The 20,704-nt window shown below is 45.6% G+C and overlaps 1 protein-coding gene across 3 annotated transcripts; it reads left to right on the forward strand.

Annotated features, from left to right (window-relative positions):
- The first annotated feature begins 5,691 nt into the window (after positions 1–5,691).
- Positions 5,692–20,659, forward strand: LOC119210841 (SH2B adapter protein 2). Of its 3 annotated transcripts, XM_037461301.2 has the most exons (10): positions 5,692–5,891; positions 5,980–6,042; positions 11,560–12,516; positions 14,958–15,059; positions 15,228–15,319; positions 15,664–15,764; positions 15,872–16,033; positions 16,157–16,359; positions 17,067–17,241; positions 17,996–20,659. In XM_037461301.2, exons 3-10 carry the CDS (start codon positions 11,590–11,592, stop codon positions 18,328–18,330), a joined length of 2,097 nt encoding a protein of 698 aa, XP_037317198.2. In that variant the 5' UTR covers positions 5,692–5,891; positions 5,980–6,042; positions 11,560–11,589; the 3' UTR covers positions 18,331–20,659. The 3 variants fall into 3 exon arrangements, with proteins under 3 accessions (XP_037317198.2, XP_037317187.2, XP_037317209.2); XM_037461290.2 differs by lacking the exon at positions 5,980–6,042; XM_037461312.2 differs by lacking the exon at positions 5,692–5,891 and having other exon boundaries at positions 5,900–6,042.
- Positions 20,660–20,704: the final 45 nt, after the last annotated feature.

Below are 20,704 nucleotides of genomic sequence, written 5' to 3' on the forward strand. Positions count from 1 at the left end.
GTAGCTACCATCCAGTAAAAATTCCTCTGCTAGCAGCAACTGTTAAAACATTGATGAGCTACAGCGTTTCACTGAACGACATCTTCCAACTCGGGTTGAACTGATTAAAACTTGGTGGTCGAAGGTCGCTGTGACCTCACAAAACAACTCAAGAATGAACGTGTTAATCATGACACCTTCACTCAAATGTCGCATTGAATGAGATAAAGGGCTTACGTTTCGAGTCAAAAAAAGTATTTCACCATAATTCGAATTGAAACAATTTGTTACATTCCAATAGTCTCTTTCACACAAGTCATGGTGGTTGATGGACAAACGTGGGGTGGTAGTGATTCCTCAGTGAGGAAAGGTCTTGTTTAAGAGCCTCAGCAGTCCCACTGAAGGCTGCCTGCATCCCAGTGAAGCAGACTGCATTTTTCATGAGAGGCCTCCGCTCAAAGATCACCTCAGCTCAAAGGCATTAAAGAATAACGAGACACACGCACATCCTCCTCCATTTTGCCCTCTATCTTAAGCCCCCCCCCTTTGCTTATGACTCAGCAGACTTCAGCCCGATTACAGGCTCAATCTTTCACCCAGAGCAGCATTCCCATTTACCCTCAAACCTTGGATTCACACACCTTTCTTTTTTCTTTTTTTCTGCGCCTCTCCTTTCACCGGTCTCCATCTTTATTTCCCGCACATTTCTCGCCTGAGCTTCTCCGGTTGTCGTATCAACAGATCCATAAATATTAACAAGTCTTAAGCGAGCCTAAAGGCCTGGGCTTGTTTTCACTGCAGCGGACGGCTCACTTCCTTTAACAGACGCACACGTGACTGGTCAGCATTTCAGTTCTTGCAGTGTCATGTTTTATTTCGAGACGGTTTGAAGGAGCATATGTCATCCTGATTATTAACTGTTATGAAACCTGCAGAATGAAGAATACAGTGGATCACTTCCATCTTTCTTTCTTTTTTTAAAATGTCCCTTGTGGACCCAGCAGAGGGCAGTAAAGTAATGCTTTATTACTGAAATGAATTATCTTGCTTTTTTCTGGAAGGAGGACAATATACAGTATATATATATATATATATATATATATATATATTGTTTGATATAGAATTTATGTATTGTAATTGTTATATTGTTTGTCTAAATGATGATGGCTAACCCAGCCAGAAAATACAAAAAGTTATGAACATTTTACAGAGGGGGCTAACCTATGACCTGGACTCCTTCTGGTTGCTTACACGTCATTAAACATTAATACAATAATTTACTATTATATTACTACGATTTTGTGCGGAAAGGGATTTAAGTTAGAATGGTTTTCTAAACATTTTAACATTTTCTTTAAATATTTTGAAGAGTTTGGTTCATGGCAGGTGAACACGAATTATTATGTACCAAAACACTCAATTTACGACAATTACCCAAAGAGAAGCTTAAGCATTTATATCGAGAGGCTGCAACCGAAAAACATTTGCCATTTTAGCTTCATGAGTGAAATTTGTTGGTGGATTTTTCCATTTCAGCTGCAAATGTCCAAGTGAGAAAGGACTTATGTAAACACTTGATATGAACCCTGCTATTTCTCAGACATCGCTCCCATTCAGCGCCCTCCTCTTCATTCATTTCTCTGTGGCTGTGAAAATCTCATTCATTGCTTTCATAGAACCAACACACCATTCAGGACTTTTCTCCTTTGTGTTGCTAAGTAGCCAGAGATTTTGAGATGCTTCACTTGCCGGACTATAAACTGCTGATGACTGTTGCATGGATACAAAGAGTGTGCATGCGCGTGTGTGTGTCTGTGTGTGTGTGTCTGTCTGTATTTGGGAGGTGTCATTCATTTTTTATTTTGGACCAATCTTTCTGTCATAATCCCCTTTGGAAATGCCTGTGCTCCTTTTCGCCCTTCCCTCTGTCCGCATGCAGTTTCATCACCCTCCCCCCTCCCTCCATGGGCGTTGCTATGGAAACAGGCCTCCCCTGTCAGGTGGCTCCAAGCTGAATGCTCCCCTGCTCTCTGATTCGCTCCGACATCGTCTGGCTGAATCACTCGGCCACGTGATCAGCTTCTCCGGATGCTGAATATGGAGCTCGGTTGGTGTTTTAAGATGCTTCATGACTCTTAACTCAGCGTTAATACTCAATACACTTACTAACGTTAAAAAAGGTTCACACTCGTGAGTAGAAAAACCACAACTTGAATTATAGGTCAAACCCTGGAGGTCAGAGTACAGAAATATGAACATAAAATTGTGGCTCCCACCACTTTCTCATCTGTTTTCGGATACACAAATAAAGTTAATGTGAGTTTATTTCCAGCAAGTGACTAACTGACGTGCACACACAACCTCAGGTCCAGTGTGACACAGAAACAACACACGAACACAGTCACACAGCGATGTTTCACCACGTCGTCTAAGGATCAGTGTTGGTCACACACTTATACATACGCTTATACACAAATGAAAAACATGACTTTGTGTTTGTTAATCAGCGATACTCCAGCTTGTGGACTCACAGTTTGATGGAGTCTGAACTAATGCAAGACTCTGTGTCAGATCAAGTGATCAACTGCCGCAAGAGCCCCACACAACACACGGCCCCCAAAGGGCCCTAAAGGGCCCCAAAGGGCCCTGAAGGCCCTCGGTTCTGTGCCTGTTTAACGTAATCACATTAATTATATTAATTTCAATTAATTATATTTATATGTCTTATTATTTTAGAGGAGCTTCGTTTACTAGTATTCTTTAAAGAGCCAAATCACCAGTTTATATAATGTTTAATTAAATCTCCATAGTTAACATGTAAATGAAATGACTTCTTGTTTTCTGCATAAGCTGCTTTTAGGTGACTACAAAGTAGCTTCCCATAGAGCTAAACTGCATTGTTTTGGAATGGTATGTTCTGTGTGGTTAATGTTTTGAATTGATACGAAACAAAACCCAAATTCCACATTATGTAACTTAGGTTACCTACAAAACATTACACATTACACTGTAATTCAACATTGACTGCTGGGTGAAAGTCCTGAATCAGCCCCATCGCCCTCCTTCCTGCTTCCTTCCTCCTTCACCTTTCAAGAGAAACCTACTTGTGATGCATCCAAAAAATAAATGTAATCCAGAAAAGAATATTATTTTATAAAATATAAAGTGCCCCTCCATAGTGGGCCAACCACTGAAAACAGGAAAACAGACTGAAGGCGGTGACCTTTAGGGGCGGGTCGGTAGCAATCGAGATGGAACAACGTGACAAGTCGATGACTCAATGAGGTGATTAGGACGAAGGGGCGAAGGGACTAAAGCGCACAGGTGATGCGGGAGAGACAGCAGGTCTGTGGATGACCAGGAGGTTGTAGAGTGCCCCCCCCCCCACACACACACACACACACACACTCCCCCCACGGATCCTGTTGAGTCATCCTTCCGGCAGGAAATGTGTGAGGATCAATAAGAAGCGACGGCCTCTGGAGAGACACAGAGGGAGAGAGAGAGAGAGAGAGAGGGAGAGAGAGAGAGAGACACAGAGCGAGAGAGAGAGAGAGAGAGAGAGAGAGAGAGAGAGAGAGACAGAGCGAGAGAGAGGGAGAGAGAGAGAGAGAGAGAGAGAGAGAGAGAGAGAGAGAGAGAGAGAGAGAGAGAGAGAGAGAGAGAGAGAGAGGAGAGAGAGAGAGGGAGAGAGGGAGAGAGAGAGAGAGACACAGAGCGAGAGAGAGAGAGAGAGAGAGAGAGAGAGAGAGAGAGAGAGAGAGAGAGGGAGAGAGAGAGAGAGCCCTCGTCCAGGTCTCTTTTTGATCCGCTAAGCAGATCTTTTGCTCCTTGTTTAAATTGACACAAGCGATTAAGTAAAAACAACAATTGTGGCTCCTCTTTAGAATGGATTTTCTACAGTTTAAAATGGGGCCGACCGGAGAAAATGAGTTATTGTAAATTATTTATCAATGACTCTCCAAACTGTGTTCAAATCTTTGAAAAATTGTCAGCGCACATTCATCAGACATTTATGGGACCTCTGGTTTGAAGGAGATCTATTTTTACATTGAAGGGTTTTGGGAATCCCTGAGCTGCTTCCTGGGAAAACCACTGGCAACGTTTCAAACCAAATGCGTTTGCTTAATCATTTCTCCACAGCTAATCGTTACATGGATCGGTGAGAGCTGCTTACCGGCTCAGAGAGGAGGATCACGGTCCACACGCTGGGACTGAAGAGCAGACGCACAGCTGAGCAGACTCTCACTCTCAGATGCTCGGCCTCTCTTCGCCACCACCAGTGTGTGTCTGGGCCGGGTTATTGTTTTTGCCCCTTAATCACTCTGTGAGTGACTCTAGCTTAGCACAGCTTCACCATTAAATCCACTTGGAGAGGATTGACTCCTGAGTGGAGTTTAACGTCACCGAGCCACGGGAGAGAAGTCTTATTCGTGCCAACAACGTAGCCTCTAACACTTTCAGTAAATCGGGATATTAGTGAGAAAACACCCACAAGGAGGCTTCATTCATTCAGTGAATACTGTAACTGTGTGTGCGTGTGTGTGTGTTTGGCACTGAAACTGTTTTTTTTACTGTGTTATTCAAGGCACTGTGTATTTGTCTGTGCTGTGGGGAGGGGGGTCAAATGTCTTAGATCTATGTTCAGCGCACCGACACGCACACACATAAACACACACACACACACACATAAATACACGCACACACATAAACACACACTAGATCTCTCGTATTGTGATGATAGATATAGCAACAATAAAAGGGCGTGGCTCATTTGAAGGGCAGTCATTTAAATAGCATAGATCAGTGAAACGCACGCTCACACGCACACGCACTGAAGGAAGCTGCGGTCAGCAGACATACATCGTTTGACTAGTGTTTGAGTGTGCCTTCAAAATAAAAGCTTACCTCAGCAAACACGCTAATCTGGCTGAATGGCTGTCTGCGAGGTTCATTTTTAAAACGTCAACTTTTAAGGAACCAAGAATTAAAGTGCTTTTTTTGGTAAATTGTAGTTCTCTTTTTGAGTACAAATAACTATTTCATTTCATGCGTGTAACACGTGACATGCAATAAAACGTTAGAAATCTACCTTAGTTTCCCATGCAGCATGATACACAGAGCATGGAGTAATCAGGCAAAACATTGCTGTTGGGACTCCGCTTGCCACTCTTCCTTCCTTCCTTCCTTCCTTCCTGTGTTATGTATGTACTTTACTGTCCTAGTTCCAAGTGGTGCACAGTTAACTCAACTACTCTGATGCTAACAGCATTATAACAACAGCACAATGCCCTCTGACATCCTCAGAATTATCCGCTACATTTCTAATTTAAAAACCCCGAGAAAAACCCCTCAACAGTAACTTACAATTACTTTCTCTACATTGTATTTTATGAAATACATATAAATACTTATATACAATACTTAATTATACGTAAGTGTATATATAAAATTAACCACATAAGAAGATGCCTTTTTGTCCACACTGTCCTACTAACTATATCAAAAAAGGAAAGATAATGCTTCATTTGACCTGTTTAGTAAAAAAGGAACCAATATAAAACAGTAACCAAATCTCAGAAACGTTCCTGAATGTCATTTGTTACAAGAAATCAAGAGAGAGCATAAGTTAGCAAAAAAAGCGATTTAAAAAAGCCCTATTGATTACTTTATTCTGAAAGGATACACCCGGAAGTGCGATTGGTCTCTGATTCTCTGTGACTTGCTTGCGCTCCGCAGACAGGAGCAGAGGAGAGATGGAGTGCGTGTAAACGGGTGCAGAAGAAGATCACATGAAGAGCGGATAAAAAGCCATGTTCGATCCCAGAAAATAGAAAGCCACCCTCACGGAAACAACACCGGGACCCTCTCAGAGACCCACCCCCCCGCCATGAAAGCCGTCCCGCATTGAGGTGAGAGCCGCTGCGCTGCGTGGTCTTCTTTCTTATTCAGTCTCAATTGAGCGATGAGACATCTTGAGGGAGGATTTTTTGTGTGCAGGTGTTGTCAAGAGAAAGAGGCCGAGTAACAACAACAACAACAACAACAACAACAAAGCTCCAGGTGAGCAGGGGAGGAGGCTGCTGCTGCGTGCTTGTGTTTAACCGACCCCCCTCCCCCCCCCCCCCCAATCCCCCCAATCCCCCCAGCCCCCCGCGATGAATCCTGCGTAGAGAGAGTTGTCTTTTCAATGACAGAGAACAAGTGCAATAGGCTCTTTTTTAAGGTGTTGAGCATACGCGCACACCCACACGCGCGCGCGCACACACTGCGTGCACGAGTGTCGCGGTGTAAACGGGGCTTCTCCGATAATGCCTCTAATAGCCTTGAGGGAGTGCAGTGTGGTCGGTCTCAGGACGGATCAGGGGGCGGGGAGGGGTGAGGGAGGGGGGCTGATGTGATGTTCAGGGCCCGCTCGAGATGATCCAACATCGCTGTACCGACTCGTGACTCCCATTCATCCGTGGAGCTGTCAGCCATTCCCATTCATGAAGTCCATTACGCAGCCTGCACAGCGACCCACCGCCGGCTGCGAAGAGGCTCCGCGGGCCCGCGGTGGCCCGGTTTCAGGCCTGTTATTGACTTCCTCTCGAGTGTCTGTTTATTGGCTTCACCAGAGAGTCGGTAGATATGAAGCCTAATAAGGGAAAGGATTATTATTATACGGGCCTCTACTTCACAGTCACGTAGTCTGCTTCTCTGATAGGCTCCTGCTATGGGCACCAAATCAAAGAATAATAAGAATATTGTTTATTCTTTTTCTTATTCTATAACTATATTCTATATTATTTGTCATAATGGATGTTTATGTCATATTTTAGGGGTAGCCTATATATTCTAATATTGGAATGCAATGCTACTGTCAATGTGATATTCTGACTAAAAACAAAAAATCAATGAAATTAATGAAACTATTTGGGGTTAACATTAAAAACCAAATTTCCCTTTCTGACATTTTGCACAGCAAACCAATCATCAAATCGTTGACATATGGATTGTGGTCAACAAAAATCAACAACAGCCAAAAAAGTGATGTTACATTGAGTCATACCCTCAGTTTTTATTATCAGGCTGTTTTTTGCATCAGCGTCACTGAATTGATAAACATTAAAACCCATCTGTTGGATTAACCGACACACTTGATGCTCACACACAGGTTGTGCCGTATTTCTCCCCGGCGAGAGGCCTGCGGTCATCTGTGAGATCAGTTAGACCCGGTGGGTGAGAGACAGGAAATGGCAGTCGGTGACGGAATGCGCGTCTCCCACGCACTCCGTCCTTTATCACTGGCCGCCATATGGATGGCTGAGCTCTCTCAATATTTACGTTGTCGCTACTCACGGAAAAAGCCAGAAGCGAGAGAGAGAGAGACAGAGCGATGGTACAGAAGACATGATGAGGCCCTGCTAACCATATTATGAAGCAAACTGGTGAACTTCTCATCAGGTCTGTTTTATTTGCATCTGCCTGCATCTACACACACACACACACACACACACACACACACACATACTTTCACAGACTGACATCATAGACACACACACACACACACAGACACGGACACGCTTTATGCAGCCGTGTGTATCAGTGTCTGGATCAGGAGTGTCTACCTTTCATCAGGGCAGTCGATCCTGAAGTGCTCCGGGACTCATTCAGAATCTCCAGGCTACATTCAGGTTGAATCAGACAGGGACGAGGTTATCAGGGGTCGGGGTCAAAGGTCACTGACCGGCTGCTGCCAAGTGAGCCAATCAAAATGATGGAAAGGAAAAGTATCACTAATGACCCCTGCTTCTGCTCTTCCTCCGGCTGCCGCGTCTGATCCCCTTCCAGCGTTATCTGGTGTCTCCATCTCCTGCTTTATCCACCCACCTCCACCAGCCTTTCTTTTCTGTTTTCCTTTTAGCTTTGTCTCCTTTCAAAGGGAATATCTTTGGATTTGATTAAGAAAAGATATCGTCGTTGGCTCTGAGAACTTGTGATACCCTTTATTTGATTTCTGTTTAACGTCAATCAGCCCAATTTACAATTATAAGTTGCAAATAGGTCTTTAGCTGATGTTCATTTTCATTATCGATTAATGGAGTTAACACAATTTCAAATGGCGTTCAATTTTTTTTTAAACATTTTGAATTATATGAAGTAAGAAAAATAGGAAATATTTACCTGTGCAAAACAGAAGAAATATAAATATAAAGTACTTCAACTATTTACTAACTACTTTTTGAATGCATTTACAACAGGGCTGTTTTGCTGTGATTTTAAGTCCCGCGTGCATAAAAAACATCTCATATCCCCAAAAGTCATCCATCCACATCGAGCTGCCCCAACATTTCCGACTATGAAAAGAGCACACGACGGAGATAGCTGTGCTCTCACAAGGCTGTCGCACACTGAGAGCGCTGCTAGCTGTGCGCTCTGCACGACATCGCCAACCATCCTCATCAGCCAATCACTGAGGGCTCGCTGCTGGCATGAATCTGGTCCCACAGCCACGAGTGTGTTTGGATGCAGGACTCTGTTAAACTACGTATACCGTGTTTACGTGTCGGCGAGCGCGCGGAGGTATGTGTACACACAGCTTTTAAAAACACAAACCCTTGTACATCCGTTACACTTGGCTGCGGCATCGTTTCCTCAGTCGCTTCGTAGCTTGTCTCTGCTTAGCTGTGTCCTGTGAGGCCCCCCCCCCTAAAGCACACGCAGTGGACCTGGATCTGCTACGATGTGTTTTGCAGGCTGCAGCTGATTGCTTCTCCGTGCGATGCGATGTTCCTTCCCCTCTCCTCCACACTCAGTTTACTGTTACAGACAGAACTCCCCACCATCTGACAGAGACATCAGCCCGACGAGGTGCACGAGGGAGGGAGGGAGGGGGGGGGGGGGCTTGCGAAGCCTGAAGGATGGAGGTGAACATTTTTAGAGTCCCCTCGACTCTGCTCTCTCTCTTCAGGTCCATCAATGGAGCTTTTACAGACCGGGGGGAGTCGTGGAGACGTGAGAGTCCACACGGTGCCTCGGCTCCCCCTCGTCCTACAGTCTGTCTCCCCTTGTCTCCTCCACCTCCGCACACTCACTGATTGTTTTAGCAGCTGGTGTGGGGAAATATTCTTTACAAAAGACAGCAGTGTAAAAGACCTTACGTGGGTAAATGTAAACAAAGACTTTTTTTGAGTCTAATACTTGCTAAACATCATACAACAGAGAGACGCAGTTAAGGAGGAGAATCTTGCAGAAATAGGCCAAATCTCCCTCAGACCAAAAAGCCAACGAAAAAGAGAGTAAATCCCAGACTTTGATCTATCAGGAGGACAGAAGCACAACTTCAAATGCAGACTTGAAGAATAAGTCAACATTGAACTGAAAACCCTGACCTCCGCTTGTTTCCCAGCATCACTGGTACACCGTTGGGTGGTCATGGAAACAACACCCAACTGAGGAAAAGATTTCAAAGGGCTGTTGAGAAAATGATGAATGGTTATTGCAAGTTAGAGAAGGTGAAGAGTAAAAGTAAAATGCCCGCTGTGCCTGATGAGGATATTTGATTGTCATAACGACGCATACGTGTGTATGCAGCCCTTTTCTGCAGTAAATGCTCGGCTCTGCGTTGTGATTTCCGCCACCCTCTCCCTCTTTGTCCTCAACCGATCTTTTTTCACTCCTGTGTACTTTGCAGTAAGTAGTCAGCTTCAGTCTGCTGAGCCTCAAAAATACGTAATGCTGTCCACTTCCTCCCGCGTCTCATGGCTTAAGTTTCATGCTGACTCAGTGAGTGAAGGTTTGTGTGTGTGTGTGTGTGTGTGTCCGTGTGTGTTTCTGAGCACGTGCATGAGCGCAATCAGTATCCTAGAGAGACACATCCTCATCTTTGCAGGAGCATGGGAGTTTTGAGAAATGCACCTCACTGTGTGTTGTTGTTTTTCTGCTGAATAAGTGGAAAGTTGGCCCGGTGCAGGTTTTTAAATAGCTGAATGGATATTGATTTCCTCACACAGCACACACCTCAACACAGACACACAAAAACACACACTCACAATGGAAGCCAGACCATTGTTCTATTCTAAATTTGGTTCATTAGCCCTCTTGGTTTTCTGCTGCTTCAAATGTTGACCAAAAAAATTGCTATTAATGCTTAGTAAATACTTTCCATTTACATATTCATTAATATGTTATATTATAAGGTTATTAACAGCATATTTAGCTTTTGTGATGATCTGCTCAGTTCTTTTTCTCTCCGTCATTTATTAAAACATCCTGTCTCATTCTCATTTGCCTTCACAAGCCTGTCAAGATGCATCTTTGTCGCCAGGCGACAGGTTAGGAAAGCTTTCCCATCTCGGGACCTTTTGCTGCTTCAGCCCGGGTGGCAGAACATGAGAGAAAACCACAATAACAACAACAACACGGTACTGTTGGGCCTTCAATCAAAACAGCTTAGTTTCAGGACCCCGACCACCCACTGCTGCACAGTAGATGAAATAAGATGAAGCTAAGTGACTTAAGTATCGGCACTTCATAATCCTCTGGGATATCCACGCATTTCTTTTGCTGTTCTTTTCATTCTTTTTCTCTTAATCCAACCCTTTCCTTTCCTTTCTAGTGTCTATATCCGTCAGAACATTCCTCTGAAATCCTGACACCGTTATACAAGATGTTTTTTCAAAGAGCTGGGACTCCTGTGTACTTCCCCTTATCGTTATCCTCTCTCTGATCTGGCATGTTGTTTCGTCTAAACTGTGGGAGAACGAAAGAAGAGGAAATGAAAGAGCGAGATGGCTCGTTGTTAAAAAATCTCTGACAGACTTATTTCTCTTTTTTTTGTTGCACTAATCCTTTATGAAAACACGACCCACGCGGATGCCCTTTTCAAATGACAATAACGCTGTTTGCAGGAAAAAATCCCAGGGAACTTTGCCGTTTAAATGCACGAATGTATTGATGATTCGTTTATTGCAGAAAGCCAAAGAGCCTTCGCAGCTTAGGGCCTGTGTGCCACTCCCTGGTTTGCCACCCAGTCCGACAATATCCATTTATCTGCTTGATGTGTGACCGTTCGCTGCCATTCACTAGTCCCGTATAGGTCATGTGCTGAGGTGAAGAAGGAGGGTGAAATCTGGCTTTGGATGTTGCTGCTGACACAACGGTGGTAAAACCGGAGAGAAGAGTGATGTTGGGGATGTGATGTGGTTTGGCACCGATCGGACCAAAGAGAGAGAGGCAGCGCTGGCGACTGAGTCATACAAACACACACAAACACACACACACGCTCACACACACACGCATGCTAGGGAGCAAAGGAATGCAAGGATGAGTGGATAAAAGATCTTAAAAAAACCCACTCATTATGTGAAAAAACAACAGTGAGTGAGATAGATGGGCCATGGAGAGGAGTTGCTGGATCAGATAATGCTTGTCACAAACCTCAGCCTCTTAAATGATTAATACCCAAGCTTTCCCGGGAATGTCTCTCTGATATCTTGTCGCGTTGAATCTGTTGAGCTGTTTATAAATACTGTTTGACAGACAGACACATCTCCATCCTACACACTGACCCTGCGCTCCTCTTCCTCCCCCCCACAGCCTCTCCTCGTGGGTTGGCATGGCCCAGTGATGAACGGCGCGGCGGTGCCCGGTAGCCCGGAGCTCTCCTCCTCGTGCCCACTGCCAGACTGGCGAGAGTTCTGTGAGCTCCACGCTCGAGCCTCCGCTGCAGACTTCGCGGACAAGTTCCAGCGCTTCCTGTTGGAGAACCCGTGCTACGACTCGCCCGGCGCCGATGCCAGCTTCTCGCAGCACTTTGCCCACCACTTCCTGGAGTGCTTCTCGGCAGCGCTGACCCAGGCCCGGGAGATCCAGGCGTCCTCGCCGGGGGAGGACGGCTCCAGCGCAGCGACCAAGTACAGCATCGTTCCTTTCCTGGGGATCCAGGGCTGCCCGCTGTCCTACGGTCAGGACCTGTACCAGCGACGCAAGGACGCCGGGGCTTCGAGTGAATCCTTGGATAGCATGGACAGTGGGGGGGGAGGGATGGATGCCTCCCGAGGCCCCCAGCCGACCCACAAAGTGTCTGCTCTGGGACAGTCGCGCAGCTCGGAGGACGTGTCGGTCAGTCACCCAAAGGCTCGCTTCAAGAAGGGCTTCTCCCTGAGGAACATGAGCCTCTGTGTGGTGGACGGGGTGAAGGAGATGTGGCACAGGCGGGCCTCCCCCGAACCCGACGGGCCCTCTGGAGCCAGGAGGGCTAACGGTGGAGGAGTGGGAGGAGTGGGAGTAGGAGGAGGAGGAGGAGGAGGAGGAGGAGGGGAGGCTGCAGGGGGGGAGAAATGGTCCCAAAAGCTGCGGCTCCCCAGAGGCTCCCAGGGCCACAAGGCAGAGATGCTGGAGATCCAGCGGGAGGGAGCGCTGAGATACATGGTGGCTGATGACACAAACTGCGTGGGCGCTGCACAGTGGCAGAAGTGCCGCCTTCTGCTGAGGAAGACGAGGAGGGAAGAAGGGGGTGAAAGGTTCCTGCTGGAGTTCTACGTTCCACCAAAGGTACACAAACACAAGCAGGAGAATGAGGGTCTAGTGCTGAAAGAGTTAGTTGGTCGATGGAGGATTTGATCAAAAAACACGTTTTTAACATGTGACCTTGACAATACCAACAGAACCACTGTCATTGCAACAAAGAGAAAAATACAGGTGCAAGCTCCCATTTAAAAGGGACAAGAGAATTTTCAGCTCTTCAAGACGAGTCAATGTATGCATAATAATTGATTTAAAAGATTGTAAATGCGTTAATAATTCTTTAAAATGATAATCTTGTAGCCATTTGTTCATCCCGGATTTAAATGTAGCCTGAGAATCCAGCGCTTTTGACCCTGCGAGAAGTGGAAAGGGCCACGTGAATATGGTATTTCCAGATCATTGCCCCTGACCTTAAGAGGACCACGAGGCTGTGCAGCTGAGTGTGTGCAAATCTGCCACTGTCCTTTGATCATGGCTGGTGGGAATGTGGGATAAGCCTGTGGAGAGAGGGGGGGGGGTAAGGACAGGTGGGGGGCAGGTGTGGGAGGGGGACATTTGAGAGATAGAGAGAGGAAGCTGTTTCATTGATTTCAACATGAGGCAACAGATTGCAAAGATTTCCTTTCACGTGCAAAAAATAAATATTGATTTGCTCCTCGTCTTTGGCGAACTGTCTGCAGTGACAAACTAAAAATAGCAACCCAAATATTTTTTTTTCAGTCACTCAAAAACTCTGCCAAACTCAGAGAGAGCCACAGGGGCATCATGTCATTTAATGTGCTTCAGCAGTTTCATCTGTTAAATTCTATTAACTTCTACACGTGGGGAAATTATTATCAACTGAGATTAGGAGGAACTTCAGGGCAGCGGTTGCAGGCGAAGTGACACATTAATTAAACCCGCGCGCGCACACACACACACACACACACACACATCTCGACAGGTCGTCTTTTATCGTTGCCGTCTTATTTGAGTCTTACAAATCATAACAGTGCAGAGTGGTGTTGGAAAGAATAAACTGACTAATAAAATCTCAATCCAGCCCGCTCCTGGCTGACTGGCCGCGGTTCAAGCCCCGTCAGGGGCATCAATCTGCCGGCTGCTGGGTGTGTTTGCACGCTGCCGCACGCCGGCCGCCTGCATTATGACACAGCAGAAGGCCTCAGGACGACCCTCCCACCCCTCGCACGGCTTCAATGCTGTGGTTTTGTTGCTTGTTGTGTTTTCTCCAGGTTTTGGAGGTATCCATTGCTGAGATTTTTTATTTTTTATTTTGGAAGATTATGCATCAAATAGAGCCACGGCAAGGATAAAAAAGACTGACCACACTAACTGCACGTGTGTCCTGTCAGGCTATTAGATTTATGTCATGTTTATGTCTCTGGTTAAAACTGGTTTGCTCACTCTTAACATTTCATCAGACACTTCCCACTGAGATTGGGTGGTAGAGACGTACAGGAAATGGTCAAATGGTTTAATACAGGAAGTGGTTTTTGACATCTGATCCAGGCAAAGGAATTGCGGGTGTGGATGGCAGCCAACTGCACAGGCAGACAGAGATGAGAAGAGTGTTCCTCCAGACAGATCAGCTGATAAGCCTCCGCCAGACCATCAGTCAGCCTCCGTTTCGCTCTGCCCCTCCTAACACACACACACACACAGATGCTCACCAACTCAAACACACTCACGGGACATGTTAAGATTATCTTCTAGATGCAACTCTCTGTACAGGTCACTGAGGCCAGGATGTTTGCTTGTAGACGGTTTTATGTTGTTTTAAGTCAGCAGGAATAATTGCTGAGAAGTGAAATGCAGTCAGAAATAAGTCTAAAACTGATTTAGTGGGTACATTTTTTCCCCTTTCGCAATTTTATGTAATATTTAAATGAGTTATTTAAGATATTTTGGGGATGCCGTTCATTGCTTTTACATGTTGTACCATAGATTCAGACTCCATGTTGCCCCTTAATTATTGTTTGAAGTTCTGGAGAAGTTGGGTGTGTTTCTCACTAAAGACAGAGGGGGAAGTGGAACTATTTAAATCTGCACCACTAACTAAAAGCTTGATGTTTATAAATGATTGCCTCTTGCAGGATGTAAAGGAGGGTTTAATTTAACTTTGGACTGTTCATAATTACAAACTATGCATTTGGGCGATATTACACATGTGGAAGATTACAGTGCCACACAGGGAGTAATACACATTTAGTTTAGTTTAGTTATGGTAAACGTATCTGTGATATGCAGGCAGAAGCAGCACATTACAGTCATTTAACATTTTTAGCTTTGGACCCCTTTAACTCCTAAGAAATTGTACAAATCATTTAAATCAAGTGTTGCCTGATTCAATTTCAATTCTATGACTTTATAAGCGATCAAGGTTAAAAAAATAAACAATACAGATTCAAATCAAACAGTAAACATAAATGTGAGATTTTATTTTGTATATGTTTGGATTCTCACTTTAGTCCTCGAAGCCCAAAGTGAGCATCCCTCTGACGGCCATCGTGGAGGTGAGGACCACCATGCCGCTGGAGATGCCCGACAAAGACAACACTTTTGTTCTTAAGGTAGAAACTACAACCGTTTTCTGACCACATTAACACATGTGCACCTGCCTCAGATTCAGATATGATTCTGTAGAAAAACAGGTTGTTGGAAAATAAGCCCTACCCCCCCCCTCCCCTTTGACTGTATAAAGCTCAGTGTGTGACTTCAGTGTTTGGCTGCTTCCACAGGTGGAAAATGGGGGAGAGTACATCCTGGAAACCATCGACTCGCTTCAGAAAAACTCCTGGGTCGCTGACATCCAGGACTGCATAGACCCGGGGTAAACCACCAAATAAATATTTGCTGTTAGCTGCCTTGAGGGAAGAGAAGGATGGAGGGAAGGAGTGAGTGGGAATGGTGGACAGGAAACGGGGAACACACACAGTCGTTAATCATTAAATCGGTGGACTTTTTGACAGGTTGCTTTTGCAAAAACATGGGCGAGTTTGCGCCACTGACATTGCTTCTCGATTTCCTGGGGTCGGTGCAGCTCGGGACGTAGACATAGAGAACATTGGTGTCCTTGTTTGCCAGATTTGGACGTGTGTCAGATTCGTTTTGCACGTTTGTGTGCATGTGTGTACACACTCTTGCGCTCCCCCTGACTTGCCTGCTCGTGTGCAGTGACAGCGGCGACGACATCGAGCTGGCGTCGTGTCCTAATGGCCAGGCCTCCAAAGACTGCTCCATGGTGGCCTCCTGCAGCTGCGAGCTGCTGTCCGAGGGTGAGCAAAGACTATTTTCTGTGCCTCTGCAGCAACCAGCTTTCATACCATTCAAATCTTTTGATCCGCGTGCGTTTTGTTAAAAAACCGCCCAACAATATGCTCAGGTGTGTATCGTGCTCCGGAGAGGACGTGTGCTGCAGCAGCAGAGCATTACGGCGCACCCATGTTGCGTTGCAGGGAACCCCCCTTCACCCAGCACCCGTCCCACATGCCTTTGGAGCGCTTCCTGCAGTCCCCCGAGGCTCAGGCCTCCAACTCCTCTGCAGGTGGGAAACTACCAGCATTTGCTTTTCTCGGCAGACAAGGAACGTCAAAGCGTCCGCTATCCAACTCAAAAACACTAATGAAAAGCAGGAGGATACTGAGAACACTGATTGGCTTTGATCCAGGTGGCGGTGAAGGAGTGAAAGAGTCCGATGGCGACGCCAGCCTGGCGGGTTACCCGTGGTTCCACGGTACGCTGTCCCGCGTGCGCGCCGCTCAGTTGGTGCTGGCGGGCGGGGCCAGAAGTCACGGGCTCTTTGTGATTCGTCAGAGCGAGACGCGGCCCGGCGAGTACGTTCTCACCTTCAACTTTCAGGGCAAAGCTAAGGTGAGGAGATAAAAGAAAGAAGAAATCGTATTACTACGAGATGTTAAACTTGATTAATGGTGTGTTATTTATGTTTAGATTTAGGGAGGGAACTATTAGTTTTGTTATTTGTAAATGTTTCGTCAGTTGTCTTTGGTTTGTATTCAAATTAGTCCATGGAAAGTAAAAAAACATGTAAGCCATTAATTTGGCTTATTTTTTATTTAAAAAAGAAGAAATGTATTGATATGAAATTTAATTGATTCATTTGGGACAATCGAGAAGTTGCAACCGGACAAATGTTTTTAGTTTTTTACAGTTTTCAAGTAAAAACAAGAATTTTCTTAAGTTAGAAACAGTTCTCCCCCTGGATCTGAAGACGGCTCACAGCATACGTAGTAATCCAAACCCGGGAAAAGATGCAGCAATGTCAACATTTTGTGTTCTCTTACGTAACTCAATCCCTGCCCATGACATCCTGCAGTGTGAAGGAAGTGTGAGGGAAGTGTCGGCTGCAGCCTCTTCCTCCGGTTCTGTCGCTCTGCTCCCACAGCGAGACGCCTTTCAGATAAATTACCTGACCTTTGTCTTGATCTATCTGTTTAAGGCGTGCAACAGTTTTCTTCTCATTTTTTTCTACTTTTGCACCCCTTTTATTACCTGTATTGCAAACTTTGCTCACTCAAAGTTACCGTCCTATCTCCCATCCCTCCGTTCTCTCCCCCCAGCATTTACGCCTCTCAGTGAATGAAAACGGGCAGTGCCACGTCCACCACTTGTGGTTCCACACCGTGTCGGACATGTTGAGACACTTCCACGCTCACCCCATCCCCCTTGAGTCCGGAGGCTCTGCTGACATCACGTTGCGCTCCTACGTACAAGTGCAGCGAAGCTGCGGCACAGGTACGACACAAAGGAAAACTCTTCATTCAGAATTAAATGAAAGTTCCTGAACACACAATATAGGTGTTTTATTTGAATGCATATTGTCTGATGAGACCTCGCTGAATTGGAATTAGTCTCATTTCTATACAATTAGAAAATACATACCTACAGAAACTGATTTTCTTTAGCCAATATCAATTTAAGTATTTTAAAAGATGATGTGATACCATCGTTTACATAAGCACACACATTTCAAAGTAAAGATATCTGTTTCAAAGAAAAAGTAAACTTGACAAGTCTTCCTCAAATCCTAAGGAACTCCCAGATAATGAGATCTACTGCCCCTGCCCTCTGCCCTCTGGCATGGGATGAATGCTCTCCTGTACAGGAGAGTGAGGGGGCGATTATACCAGCAGGAGTTTTGTATGCAGCCCGAGACTCCGGCCCCAACTCACCCTGGTGGTCACAAAGAGGCCCTCTGTTTCCTCCAACGCCAGGCCTACACGCACTCACGCACTCGCCCCCTTACACATAGCCGCATAGAGGGAGGGTTTCATTCGGGGCGTGAAAAGCTTCACTGATGGTCAGTCTTTGGCACCAGTGTTGGCCGTGTTATTGCGTTGAAGGAGGCCCGCGCCGGCTCCGTTTACATGCTGCTCCATGAAGGAGCCTTTTTGCTCGCAGGTGTAAACAAGCAATTATTAGCAGCATAGATTCATCTTCCTCCTTATTCTGAATTGTGTGTGTTTCTTCTTCCCACAATCTGCTACAGATGTGACCGGCCCTCCGGCTCTCACCCCACCCAGGGAAGCAGGCTGCTGGACGGATTCCTCCCAGCCAGCCCTCCACCCTCCTGGGATCACAGCGCCTGCAGGGCCCCCTCCTGATGTGCCGCTCTCCTCCAGCACCTCCTCCTCGCCCACCGCTCTCCCCTCCCTGTCCCGCAGTGACCCAGGTACTGGAGGAGGAGGAGGAGGAGGGTTACAGAGCAGGAGCAACAGCTCTGAGCGCCTGCTGGAGGCCTCCAGTGGTGGATCTGACGACTACCACGACGCCGACGGGACTCGCAGGGCTCGGGCAGTAGAGAACCAGTACTCTTTCTACTGAGGGGCCCGGGCCGGGCGGTCACTATTGGAGGTGATGATTTAAAAAACGGTCCAAATCACTGCAGCGCCCCTTGTTTTGTTTGTTTGTTTTGTTTTGTTTTTCTTCTGAGGCAGTTTCCTGGTTTCTAATTTGACAATAGAGGTGAGAGCGGTCCTTCGTTTCCCAGCTCTTGAGACTGTGAGTGAGCAGCGAAACAGAAGTAAGAAACGTACAAAAAGTGGAAAATGCAGCGGCGAAGATGAGTGGGCGGCGAAAGCGAAAGGAAGTGGAAGGAAGTCCAGTTGAGTCATATGGCTTTGATTCATCACATCTGACCACTTCCTGTTCACCCTTACCCACAGGGAGCAGATTCTCTGTCACCGCCCTACTGAACGACAGTTTGAAATTACCCTGAAAAAACACTCCCTCCCCTCAGAGATCCTCCGGGCTCCCAAGAGCCTCCCGTTAATGTTTGTAAATCTGCTTTGAGTCTGTCCCGGATATCCTAAATGTCCCTGCAGGGTTTCCTTACAAAGTCCCGCTCTGGCTTTCTAACATGGTGGGTGTGTTGGTGTCAGCTCAGAGGTGTTTTTCTTAAACTGTATACAGCCAAAAGGGTCTAAGTGCCTGACAGTTACCTTGGACCTGAATAGATTGTTGCCCATGGCGACAAGGAGGATGGTGTTAACATCTGGCACAATCACAAAGGCCCAAACAAATGAATGCAGGTGATCACTTTACCGCCATTTTCCGCGTAAAAGACACTGAACATGCATTTCTTTGCGTACCAAAACAGTTTGGTTCTCACAGTTTTATTGGTGGCTGCAACACACACACACACACACACACACACACACACAAGGGGTCATATGTTGTGGTAGAAATCAGTTTAAAAGTGTTGATGTGGAGGATGAACAACACAAGTTCAGTGTGTATGAATATGTCCAGGTGGCTCCCGTTTTGTGTCATACTGGGCTACTTCTATGAGTGCGTGGTGGTGTAATAGAGTCAAAATATTTTTCAATGATCGTGTGCTGCAGTAGTGTTTTTAAACCGTGGTTTTTCGAGGTCCCTCCTTCTGGTGCTGGTTCTGTATTGAAGCTTATCATATCAATAACCTGTAGATTAGATATGCTGTTACTATAGTTCACTTTGAAGTAATGCCTTGAAGTTATTAGTAAATCCAAATCCAGCATTTAGGCTACTGGGGGGACTTGTTTTTTTGGGGTGGTGGCAGTATTGTGTGCTGTTTGTGCAGACTTCAGCGGTGAGCTAACGGGATCTAGATGGCCATTCTTGAATGAGAAGATGTGACAATGCTGCTTTACTTTTCGCTGACAGAGTAATGAGGTCAAACTTTGTAAGTTGATAAATCAAAAACTAAAATAAATTTCGCACTGCAAAATATTCACGTTACTGTAAGAATTTACGCGATTGTCCTGCACATTCATTAGAACCCAAAACAGTATCCTAAAGTAATCGTTGGACATTTTGGTAAATACACATTCTTGCCCAGAAATCCATTCAGCAAATCAATACTACTTGCGTGTTGGTAGTAAATATGAAGCTATCCTGCCAGCAGATGGTCAGCTTATCTGAGCACAACGACTAGAAACAGCAGGATACAGCTGTCACGCCTGGGTCCGTCTCGTCCACCGCGTGGGAGGCGGCTCAGGAAGGTCCCTGAGAGAAAGCTCAGGGAGGCAGAGTGCTTATTAGCCAGCTTTAGATATGCCAGTGGGCGCATTTTATTAAAACTTTCGGTCTTTGTGCCGAGCTAAACCCTCAGGCTGCAAGTTGTAGCTTCACATTTATTGTACTGGTGTCGTCCTCAGCATAAGTGTCCAAAATGTCAAACTGCATGGTAGGCACACCTGAAAACATGAACAGAAATGTTTTCAGCAACTGTATTTCAAACATATGCAACACTTTTGTTACGTCGGAAAAAAACATATCAAGATTCAACGTCTGTCTTTTCAAGCGTGGCCATTTAGCCGTGTGGGAGACATTTCCGTTCGGAGGAGCGGACGGAGCGTTTCATGTGCCAATTTGAATCCTATTTTTGAAACATATTTATTCCTAAACCATGAATAGATTGTAAATTACATTTTTCCTATCAAGTCTTATTTATGTACAATTGATTGATTCCTCTTGATGAAACAGCCTCAGTAAAACCCGTCCTTTGCAAGAGCCCATATCACAGATTGCTCATGCTTCCCTTTTATTTTCTTAACACTTCTTAAAGTTTTCTGTTGTCTGACTGAGTTTTGAAGAGTCTGTACAATTTTGTACAAAGTGATGTACTTGACATACTACTTTATATTTCTGTGAATAAAATGTGAAGAAACTATTGCGCATGTTCTGCAGTTATTCACTCAAAACACTGAGCCCTTCC

This window comes from Pungitius pungitius, chromosome 3, assembly GCF_949316345.1.
Source record: "Pungitius pungitius chromosome 3, fPunPun2.1, whole genome shotgun sequence".
NCBI classification, from domain to species: Eukaryota; Metazoa; Chordata; class Actinopteri; order Perciformes; family Gasterosteidae; genus Pungitius; species Pungitius pungitius.